Raw genomic sequence first — 12,292 nt, forward strand, 5'->3', positions numbered from 1 at the left:
CATCTTCCTCCTTGCTGAATTCCAAATAGGTCTGGAAAATAAAGCTTCAAACACATCTTTCCACAAACTTTCACTGAATCAGTTCACACTGTCTTGCAGTCCATTTTCCAGAAGCTTCTTCTGAACCCCGAGAGCATACATGCATTGGTATGTCTGCCAGCAGACAGCATCTGAGTTCAGATAAGTAAGCTACCTCTAGCACTCACTCAGAAAAAACAACCAGTGAATAGGAATGCATATATACCTGTGCTCTTTTTTTTTTTGCTGGTCTTGAACTCAGGGCCGAGGCACTGTCTCTGAGCCTCTTTGTGCTCAAGGCTAGCCCTCTACCACTTGAGCCACAGTGCCACTTCTGGCTTTATCGGAGTAGTTTACTAGAGCTAAAAGTTTCACTGACATTTTTGCCTGGTCTGCCTCTGAACCACATGAGCCACAGGTGCCCAGCACATTAATTCTTTTTAAAGGTTAACAGTAATACAAAAGACAAATAGGCCAGAACTTCAGAAGTCAAACATCACCAACACATAAGACCTTACCAAAGAACCAAAGTGCCACCCACCTTGTGGTCGTCTGGGCAACTGTCAGCAGTTGTGGCTGGACAGGTGCTCTCCTGCTCAGACACATATGTCAGTCTGCTCATATCAGCAGTATGGGAACATGCCAATCGAGACAACTCACTCTCAGAGGAGAACTTCTCATGGCGAACAATTGAAGCAAGGCACTCCAAGGCACACCTGAAAGAGTGCCTCATGTTAAATATGCATCATGCAAGAAACATTCCTACCTGCACGTAACACAACCACAAACTCAGGTGATATTTATTTAAAATTATAAATCTCTATTAGTGACCTATATAATATGCTACTGTAAAACAAATGTCCATTTGCATTAATAGCACATATAGACACATGCGATATTAGTTATTCAACAAAAATGGTCAAACACCTAATATAGAACAATGAACAAAAACATTAAAAATTCCTGCTCTCACTTCTCTGGGGCCAGCAGCCACCCAACCAGGGGCCTGGGGTCCGGGGACCAGATCCGCGGGCTCAGCCAACGACCCCAGGCTCAGTGTGTCCAATCAGCAGTTTGTAGGTGGCTGTGCCAAGTGGCAGAGGTGCTGCCCAGGAGGCCGCAGCTGCTGCACAGGGCCAGAATCGGTAAGTGGTTCAATGTGCGCATAGGGTTCAGCTTCCTGTTCATGACTGCCCGCGCCAGGGTAGCGCTCGGCACCCCTCCCCCCCAGGGGACGTCTTTGTGCACCAGAATAAGCTGCACATGGAGCGAGAGGGTGAGGGTGAGGCTGTGGAGTTCACCTCTAAGAAGTCTGCCAAAGGCCTAGAATCCATGGAATCACTGGGCCCAGCACGGTGCTCTGTATTGAGCGTGAGAGGCAGCCAAAGAGCAAGAACATGCAGAAACACAGACACAAAGGAGACAGCAGGTGCTACAACTGTGGTAGCCTAGATCATCAAGCCAAGGAATGCAAGCAGCCACCCCAGCCCAAGAAGTGCCACTTCTGCCAAAGCATCAACCACACGGTGGCCTCCTGTCCACTGAAGGCCCAGTAGGGCCCCAGTTCCCAGAGCTTTCTGTCTACTTTTGGGAAGAAGACAATGACATCCACAGCCCTGCCCTGCTCCCTGAGGCCAAGGGCTCAGGCCCTGAGTTCCAGCCCTATGACTGACAAAAAAATAATAATAATAATAATAATAAAGAAAGAAAAGAGAGAAGGGAGAGAAAAAGAGAAGAGAGGGTCAGAGTCGGGAGACGGGGGCTACACTTAATAACAGGAAGTTTCAAGGAGCCAGGCATCAATCAGCAAAGTGGAGAAAGTGGGGATAGGGTGGGTTGGCGAGTAACTGGCACTGCCATAGGTCTCAGGCCAGGGTTTCCCAGCATCACCCCATCTTCCCTTTTGGTGAGGGGAAGGGGTGATGCACAGGAACTCCCAATTCAAGTGAGGGGCTTTGGGGGAACCCATCTTTGAAACCGTGTGCTTTATATGATAGGCTTCACCCCACCCCCCACCCTCCTGTTTCTAAAAATGACCCAGATAGGCAAGTTGTTCTTCTAAGGAAGGCTGTGTAATGTTTCCCTTGCCAGGGTGTGCAAAGACAAACAGATCAATGCACTCAAGTGTGGGAGGGCCCCTCAGAAGCAAGGCAGGGTTGTTTGGGGGTTTTTCTTTTGCCAGTCCTGGGGCTTGAACTCAGGGCCTGAGTACTGTCCCTGTCTTCTTTTTGCTCAAGGCTATCTCACTTTGCCACTTGAGCCATAGCGCCTTTTCTGGCCTTTCTTATATATGTGGTGCTGAGGAATTGAACCCAGGGCTTCATGCATATGAGGCGACCACTCTTGCCACTAGGCCATATTCCCAGCCCCAGGGTTGTTTTGTTTTCCCTCCACATCTTGTTTCCTCACCAGCCTATCTTGAGCTGAGGTGCTAGGAGAGCTGTACCATGCATTGGGTTGTGATGACAGGTAAAATGGGAGACTAGGGAATAAATAGCTGCTGACCTGCTGCTCTGAGCTTCCTCCCACCCCATTCTGGGCCAAGGTGACTGTAATTTATTTGCTCCCTTGGATAATTGCTCCTTGGGTTCCTGCACTCTCCAGGATGCCAAACTGTGCAGATGACGTGCCTCATGCCTTTTAACTTTTTTTCCTTAATATAAATATTCTGGTTTTGTATTTTTATAAATTTTAATCTTACAGCCCTCATTCCTGCACTGTGTCTTCAGATACATAAGCAATCTCAGGGATAAGTGGGCAGCAGCTCCAGGTCTGCACAGCAGGAAGACTTGTTTGTGTAAATAATGTATAGGTCTTTCTCTGTATTCTTTTGGGGTTTTATTGTTTACAAACTTGTTAGCCAAAGCATCTTTGGCAGAAGGTTTGACCGAAGGTTCTGCACTAGACAAAAGGATTTGAAACTAAGTTGGGGGAACCTCTAGTAAAGTGAGGATCTTGAACCATCATTTTTCTTTTCTTCCTCACTTGTCCTATTTCCCATTTTGGAATAGATCTTTCCTAAAAATAAGTCCTATCTCCTACCCTTTACTCCCTCAAAAGAAAACCTATGTGCTCATACACAGTTCAGTCTTGGAATATCTCTTCAACTTTATGTGACTTATGCAAAGATTCTGAAGAATCTAGGGCTCTATCCCCCACCTCATTCCCAACATGAGTTCATTTTTTTAAAGTGTGATTCATTTGTGACCAAACTATTTGTTCTATAATACTAGAGAGAAGCAATTGAGGCTTTCCATGTAGAAACGGGGTCAGGAGACCAGGAAAGGGAATATGAATGTTATGTTCAAGTCACTCAGAAACTTGTACACAGGTGCAAGAAAGTTAGGTCAAAGTGACCACAAGATTGGTTAATAGGAGACAGACAAATGTAACACCATATTTACTGCTAGAAAAACAAAGCTTTGTGAGAAATCTTGAATTTATGGGGAGGGAGGTTGGGAAAGTGTGTACCTGTCTGTCCTTTCTCTGGTCACTACAGACAAAACTCCCTTGAGCTTTGATGATCCCAGCCCTGGGGTGTTTTATTTCATGACTGATTTTTGCTGTACCCAAGTACTTCCTTTCCCCTTTTCTAATCATTTTTTTTTGTAACATATGCTGACTCTTCCCTTCCCTTCTTTTCCTGGGAAAATACAATGAATAAATATATATTTATTTGTACTCAAAAAATATTACTGCACTCTGAGCAGAAACAAAAAAGAATCATGCAGATTAGGACAAAGAAGTGCTGCTAATATTGCTAATAGGAATCTAAAGTGGTACAGCTCCAAGCAAGACTAACCATCAATATTTGCTTCTATGAATATATGCTAAGCAAGTCAGCAACTTAAGATCACTTTCCTATTGTATTCTCCAATGGTTTTCATTCAGTGTACTTGGCCTTTTCCCACTAAGTCCCATGGTTTTTCCCATGGCTGAGAGATGAAGGTGTAGTGCTTAGCTAGGTTACCCATTTTAGAAAGATAAACATGATGCTCTCATTCACAATCTCTAACCATATGTCAAATTCACGATAAAGTTCAGTATTACCCTATGGCATGCTCTACACATTAAAAAACATATAGATTTTTATTCAAGGGCACAATTTGAAGATTGTAAATTAGCTTTTACTAAATGCTTTTAAAATTCTAAAATGTTAGTTTTTCTTAAATGTTTTATAAATCTAAACCCAAGACAACAGGATGAAATGGAAGTACAGAAGAGGAAAGAGAGGCTGAAGAAAACACTGAATGGTAAGGATCGGAAAAATGAAATGAAGAGACAAATGACTGATGACTGGATCATCAGTAGACATGACTGAAGGAGAAGCTTTGTGAATCTGTGATAAATTGTCATTGAACTCTACTCTGTAATTATCCATGATATAATCAACAAAGGAAATGGTGAAAAGGGTTCTAGGATCTCTCTATACTATCTCCACAATTTTTTGTGTGTGAATCCATTGATATTTTTAAATTAAATGTATCTTTAAAAATTAGAGGGTGACTCAGCAGATGAAATGGATCAAGAAAATGTGATACATATTAAGTGAAGTGAGCCATACTCAAAGAAACATAGACTTTATGGCTTCCCTCACTGGTAATAATTAGTACATGTCTAGGATAGTAGTAGCAGAAGATCACAATAGCTCAATAGTTACTACATATGAACATATAGAAGATGCTAAGCAAAATGAACTCCAAGTTATAGAAATACGTGGTTTATCATTGTTGTTGTTATTTTCAACGTACCACATAAAATTCTGCTCTCTTTTTTCTTTCTTCCCCATGGTTTTACCCCTGATGGTTACTGTAGCTGACTTTGTTACCCTGGGTATCGTATTTGCATTTAGCAGAACTAGGGAAGGGAAGAGGAACATCAAAGCAGAGAGACAAAGGGTAAAAGGAGAAACAATGCAGCAGCAGTATTTACAAGACAGTATGCTCCCCCTCTCAGGGGGGAGGGAAGTAGGAAAGGGAGAAAGTGAGAGAAAAATGAGGGAGGAGGTAACAAGTTTGATAAGAAATGTACTCACTGTCTTGTCTATGAAACTGTAACCCCTCTGTATATCACCTTGACAATAAATTAATTAAAATAACAAAAGAAAAAATTAGATGATGATAAATACAGAAATCAATTAAGATGAACCCCACATACATATCACAGGGGTTCAGTCCTAGTGGCAGAAGGAAATGGAGCAGGAAAATCATTTTCAGAAACAATGACATAAGGTTTTCTTAAATAAAAGAAGGCTCAATCTGCACAGTACACTGTGTGACAGTGTGAGTCAACATAGATATAGGAGGTAATAAAATTACTAGATTAGAAAATTAGCCGTCTTTGGGAAAACCTTACACAATGACTGCCAATTCAAAAGCAAACAATTTGGCTAATTCTAGATTTTCCTCCTACATTCCAGATATAGTAAACTAACTCCTCTCTAAGAAATTTAAGGAGCTGGGTGCCTGTGGCTCATGCCTGTAATCTTAGCTACTGAGGAGGCTGAGATCTGAGGATCGTGGCTCAAAGCCAGCCTAGCCAAGAAAGTCCATGAGACTCTTATCTCCAACTAACCACCAGAAAACTGGAAGTGGCACTGTTACATAAAGTGGTAGAGCTCTAGCCTTGAGTTAAAGAGCTCAGGGACAGTGCCCAGGCCAAGAATTCAAGCACCAAAACTGACAAAAAAAAAAAAAAAAAGCAAAGCTTTAAGACATACTAAAACATGTCATCACTAAAAGATCTTCACATCTATTTGGGCTAGATGACTCCTAATGGCGTTTAATATTAAATTAGCTGTCAAATAAGTGGCAGTGTATATGAAAAACTCTCAAAATGAAGCATCTACAAAGTTACTGGTACTCACTCAGTCCTAACTCACAACACATTTCAAATGAATACGAGAAATGGTAATAGCAGCTTGTGAAATAGTTAATAGAAAATATTGAAATCCATTATTGTGAAACAAATAGAAATTATATACTTTGTGGGTATACATGCACATTGAACTTTTGGCCTCAACTCTCCAGCAGCTTTTCTTCATTTGAGCCTCATCTCTCCTTCCAGCTTTTTGCTGGTTAATTGGAGATAAGAATGTGTCAGGGGTTGGGAATATGGCCTAGTGGCAAGAGTGTTTGCCTTGTATACATGAAACCCGAAGTTCGATTCCCCAGCACCACATATATAGAAAACGCCCAGAAGTGGCGCTGTGGATCAAGTGGCAGAGTGCTAGCCTTGAGCAAAAAAAAAAAAAAAAGCCAAGGACAATGCTCAGGCCCTGAGTTCAAGCCCCAGGACTGGCAAAAAAAAAAAAAAAGAATGTGTCATATCTGTGTGCCTAGGCTGGCTTCAAACTGCAATCCTATCTCAACCTCCTGAGTAGCTAGAGTTAAATGCATGAGCCACAGTGCCTGACTTCAAACTATATGTAATATTTTTGTTAGGGTCACTATAGACAAAAATTTCCACTTACTAATATCTTTCAAGTGAGAAACATGAGAAGGATCTCTTATAAAGCCACAAAAGAAAACATACATAAAATTAAATTTGAAAAAAAGTTACTCATTTCAATGTTATTAAAATAGCAAAACTAGGGCTGGGGATATGGCCTAGTGGCTAGAGTGCCTGCCTCATATTAATGAGGCCCTGGGTTCAATTCCCCAGCACCACATATACAGAAAATGGCCAGAAGTGGCACTGTGGCTCAAGTGGCAGAGTGCTAGCCTTGAGCAAAAAGAAGCCAGGGACAGTGCTCAGGCCCTGAGTCCAAGCCCCAGGACTGGCCCCCCCCACCCAAAAAAAATAGCAAAGCTAACTATCTACCCAAAGGACTGAACAAACTATGAAAGATCACTCTGCAGTTTGTGGTCTTGTTACGTGTGTGTGTGCGTGCCAATCTTGGGGCTTGAATTCAGGTCCTGGGCACTGTCCTTGGGCTTGAAGGCTAACACTGTACCACTTAAGCCACAGCTCCATTTCCAGGTCTTTTTTTGTTTGGTTGTTTTTTGTTTTTTTTTGTTTTTGTTTTTTTTTTTTTTTTTTTTGGCCAGTCCTGGCCCTTGGACTCAGGGCCTGAGCACTTTCCCTGGCTTCTTCCCGCTCAAGGCTAGCACTCCGCCACTTGAGCCACAGCGCCGCTTCTGGCCGTTTTTCTGTATATGTGGTGCTGGGGAATCGAACCTAGGGCCTCATGTATCTGAGGCAGGCACTCTTGCCACTAGGCTATCTCCCCAGCCCCTGTTGTTTTTTTTTTTGGAGGGGGGGTGGTGTGCAGATAATTGGAGGTGAGTCTCACAGACTAACTTGCCTGGGCTGGCTTCAAACTGTATGCTCAGATCTCAGCCTCCTGAGTGGCTAGGATTATAGGCATGAACCCTGGCAGCATTATTACTTTTGTAGACAGAGAATGATTATAAGTGAAAATACCAGAGTATAAAAGCTTGCACAGAAAAGTGGGGGGAAATTCACAAAATATTTTTAATTTTTTACCTTCGAGAGGAATCTAAGGGAGAAATTTATACTTCTAATTTTCTATACAGAGCATTATTTAAAACAAACAAACAAGGTAAGCATATACCTTGATAAACTTGTTCCAGAAATTTCACTAAGAGAATGGCTAGGTGACGTGGAAGGCCTGGAGCTCTCTGGGTCCTCCTCCAAGCAAGATCCATCATGCTCAAGAGAGGGATTTTTCAAACCTATAAGAAAAGTGCATTTTCCAATAAGAACAGGAAAGAAAAAAAAAAAAACCTGCATGGTTTTGTGAAGGTGGTCCATCACTTAGACACTTACCATCACTTTCAGAAGGGATAACGCACTGTTCTTCAAAAGTCACATGCTTGTCACTGCTGCTTGCTTCACTAACACACTCTTTTTGCCTCTGATTTTCTCCATTTTCTCGTATTTCTTCATACTCTTCTAAGAAGCAATGGGATGTTATCCTGGGGTTCCTGAATGATGAGCAGCTATTGGATGTTGGGGTAGAAACTGAGGTTTCTTTCTCATTGCTCTGCATATCTGGCAATTTATTATCAATGAAACATGTCTTTGTATCAACTACTGCCCTTTCATTATCTCTTGTAACTGTAAGAACTGAACCTGAAGACTCTTCTGTTCCAAGTGGCTCCTGATTGTTCTGTTCTCCATTTTCATCATAAATAATAGCTGTTATATTCTCTTTTGGTTCCCTTACAATTACATTAGTAGCACTTGAATCAACCATATGGATGTCTTGAATAGTTTGTTCTTTTGGTAAAGATAAATTCCAAATATCAGATGTGCCAGTTCTTGAAGACTCTTCCAATCCACCTTCACACCTACTAACTTCTGTTTTCTTAAGGTATTTCTCCACATCAAATACACTATGTCCATTGTTTTTTTCTAGGTCATTAGGTAAGGGATGAGAAACTGTGGAATGGCCCTTCTGGGAATTATCTTGGTGAGAAGTCTTGTCTCTGGTTTTGTTTCTAAGTGCCTTCATCATGACAACCAGCTGGGCAGGATCAGCGCTCACCGACACATCTGCAATGGCAGAGGCAATGGTGCTGATCCGAAGTACAGAATCGCCAGCATTATGCAGTGAGTCATTGCAATCCTCGTGTTTGGTATTACTCAAGAAAGTATCCTAAAGTGAGAAAATTTACACCAGATAAACTTACTCTACTTCCACAGATAAGTACATATATTTACCTGTTATTTAAAGAAGCCCATTTTATCCACACAGAAATGTTCAAGACCCAGCAAACGCCTGATAGCATGAATGGCACCAAACTGTATAAATACTGTTTTCCTAGAAACATATGTACATACACTAAAGCTCATTTATAAATTAAGACACATAAGAGTACTGTTAACACAATAACTAGAAACTAATTTTCTAGCATACCAAGCATCCCAACTGTTTACCAACAGGAAAATGTCTATAAATTGCATATATTCGTACAATAGTAAAAGTAAGAAAAATGAATGTTTTTTTCTCATGTAACAAGCAAAAGCTGAAGTGGGAATAAACAAAACAGGAATATACACCATTTGTTTCTTTTCTTTATGCATATTCAAAAACAGATGGGCACAGTGTCTCATTCACATAACTCTAGCTACTCAGGAAGAAGGCAGAGATCAGGGGATGGCAGTTTGAGGCCAGTCCAGGCAAAAAGCTCATAAGACTCATCTCAACCAGCAAAATTACTGGTCTCCATATATTCCTGTCATCATAGCTCCTTGGGAAGCATAAATGAGGAATGTTAATGTACAAACCAGTCTAGACACAACTCAAAGATCCTATTCAAAAACAATAAAATCAGAGTTAAAGGCATAGCCCAGTGGCACTGAACATGCCTAGCAAGCATTAGGCACTGCATTCAAAATCCTACTACAACCAAGAAGTTGGAGTTGAACTACATAGATTAAATTTCTCCAGGAGGAAAAGCCAGTCAAAAACCATGACAAACAGGGATCTGCCATATTTATATAAAAGGGCTCTAGCTATTAGTAAGGGAAAACAGTACAAGAGAAAAATAGGCAAAGAAAAAAAAAACTCAAAAACAGGCAGTGTTTAGAACTAACAGTATTAGAGGTCATGGAATCAAGTTTAAGAGCGAAAAAAATATAGCTTCTGAACTCTTAGAAATGTTTTCCCCCAACAAACAGTACAAGAAATGTATCCAATGCCTAAAGTATGAAACTGTAACCTCTATGTACATCAGTTTGATAATAAAAATTTGAAAAAAAAAAGTTCAAAGCTAATCCCAGCAGAAAAGTCCATGAGACTTTGATAAACCACCCAAGAAGAGTCAGAAGTAGAGCTATGGCTGCAATACATGAGCCTTGGGGTCACAGCTCACACCCAAACTATTGCCATGTATGAGAGAAAAATCCCAAGGAGAGCAGTTTTTCCAATAGGATATATATGTATGTATGTATGTATGTATGTATGTGTATATATAGGATATATATATACACAGTCTAATTTCTCCTCTTTTAATAAAGCCATGCCATGTAAAAGTTCAAAAAAAAAAAAAAAAAGAAAGAAATGTTTACCCCCCTCCCCCAGTCATAGAGGGCTGCCTCTGGTGATGGCCTTCCTGCTGGGAGATCCTGGAAGTGACACAGGACAACTGTAAGAGGAGACATGGAAGGGCTGTGTATGTGTATCTGGGTAATCTTTCTTGACCTGGAGTATACATGGGTGTACAAACTGTGTTTTATAAACTCCTCTGTGTGTATATCAAAATTAGGATAATGGGTTTTTCTTTTCATTGAAAGGGCACTTGTAAGAAAATTGAAGCAAGGGAAATAAAATGAATGGAATGCCATATATTCTTCAAAAATGATCTTGTCGCATCTGACTCAGGAACTATAAAAAGATAATCGTAGACTTTCTTTAAGAAAGACAAACTAGGGGCTGGGGATATGGCCTAGTGGCAAGACTGCTTGCCTCATATACATGAGGCCCTGGGTTCGATTCCCCAGCACCACATATACAGAAAATGGCCAGAAGTGGCGCTGTGGCTCAAGTGGCAGAGTGCTAGCCTTGAGCAAGAAGAAGCCAGGGACAGTGCTCAGGCCCTGAGTCCCAAGCCCCAGGACTGGCAAAAAAGAAAGACAAACTACCTCTGTTTTGACTTCATTGGCAGTTAGTGTCACATCATTTTCATCCACTTGTGAAGTCCTCTCCAGCGTTTCTGCCTGTAGTGTGACTGATCCTTCACTTAGCTGTGTTTGGGATGGTTCATTTACACCTCCTACAGAAAAAAAGTAGCATTCAACTTACAAGTATGAACTATCTCTCAGCAACAATCTGAAATAAATAGTCAAAACGGAGTGGGACACAGGTGGTAGGCCCTGAGTTCAAGGCCCAGGCCCTGTACACATACACACCCGCACGAGCACAAACACACACACAAAGTTGTCAGTATTATTAACTGTCACCACATGTAACTTTTGATGAACCAGTTCAAGCATTCTCTGTGCAAGCTTATAAGTCCAACATTAAGAGTTAGAATTTGTTTAGGTCATCAGAAATTGGGGCAAAGTCATATTACATATTTTGCATTTGTTTCTGTTTTCGAAGTGATATTGAATATGTAAAAAATTCTAATAAACATTCACCTGGTCAAATATAAATGTGGGGGGGGTTGTATGAAATTAACTGTCAAGGAAGAATCTTTATATCTCAAACTCATCAGTTTTCCTAAGATTGCTTAAGTGTAAAGCCACTTGGACAAAGGAGAAATTTGATGGAATATTGTGGATTTTAATCTCCCCCTTGCAAACATTCTCATTAACTCATTCAGTATTTTTCAGTTTCAAAATTTCACATTAGATTAAAAAGTGTATACTTGTATTTGTAAGTACACTGGTACTGAAGCTTGAATTCAGGGCCTTGTGCTCTCCCCTCAGCTCTTGCATTAACAGCTGACACTCTTACCACTTGAAGCATGCCTTCAGTTCCAAAAGTGTATACTTCCACAGAGTAGAAAATGAACTAACTATACATACCTAGAGACTCTTTATCCCATCTCCTCTTTAAGAAATAGAATACATCTCACACAACTTCACATGACACTTATATTAGCAAGAAGTGGCTCAACACTTAACAGTTAACTAGCCCATTTGATTTTTTTACATTTACTGTAGTGGAGCTTTTTGTTTTGTTTTTGGTAGTGGTTTCTTGTTGTTGTTTTGCAGTACTGAGAATTGAATCCAGGGCCTCAGCCTTGTTAGGCAAGTGCTCAACCACTTGAGCTATACCTCTAACCCTTTTGGCTTGTTTTTATCCTCTCTGCTTTTGAGACAAGGTCCCAGTAATTTTGCCTGGGTTGGCCTTGAACTTGAACTACTCCTACCTCTACCTCCTGAGTAGCTGAGATCATCACTGCACGTGGTTTACACTACTATTCTGCAAAAGGACTTCCTTCAACTTTTGATTAAAAAGGAAATGTAAAATTATGTAAAAATCAAATCTACAAACCAGTATTGAAAAATCATAAAACAGTCTATACATTTTGATCCATAAAGAAACATTATCCAAAAATAATTAAATTACACGTTTTAAAAAAAAAAGCTGGGCACAATGGGTCAAGCCTGTAATCCTAGCTACTAAAGAGATAAAGATCAAAGCATCATGGTTTGAAGCCAGCAAAGGCAAAAGTTTATGAACTTCAAACACCTCTCAACCAATGGCTAGGCACAGTACATACACCTGTCAGCCAGAATATGTAAGAAAGCAAAACTAAGAGGATCTGGAACCAGAGTGGCCCAGGTATAATGAGAC

The 12,292-nt window shown here is 40.7% G+C and overlaps 1 protein-coding gene and 1 pseudogene across 5 annotated transcripts in view; one reads left to right on the forward strand and one right to left on the reverse strand.

Moving 5' to 3' along the window:
* Cep192 (centrosomal protein 192) overlaps positions 1–12,292 on the reverse strand; it is a 107,888-nt gene that overhangs the window by 62,477 nt on the left and 33,119 nt on the right. For all 5 annotated transcript variants that reach the window (XM_048363095.1, XM_048363093.1, XM_048363097.1 and 2 more), the window contains 4 exons: positions 10,630–10,760; positions 7,808–8,641; positions 7,595–7,716; positions 560–734 (listed from right to left, as the gene is read on the reverse strand). In XM_048363095.1, coding sequence (XP_048219052.1) covers positions 560–734; positions 7,595–7,716; positions 7,808–8,641; positions 10,630–10,760 — 1,262 coding nt within the window. The remainder of the gene's footprint in view (positions 1–559; positions 735–7,594; positions 7,717–7,807; positions 8,642–10,629; positions 10,761–12,292) is intronic.
* LOC125364073 lies at positions 959–4,339 on the forward strand (annotated as a pseudogene).

The sequence above is a fragment of the Perognathus longimembris genome, chromosome 15, assembly GCF_023159225.1.
Source record: "Perognathus longimembris pacificus isolate PPM17 chromosome 15, ASM2315922v1, whole genome shotgun sequence".
NCBI lineage: Eukaryota > Metazoa > Chordata > Mammalia > Rodentia > Heteromyidae > Perognathus > Perognathus longimembris.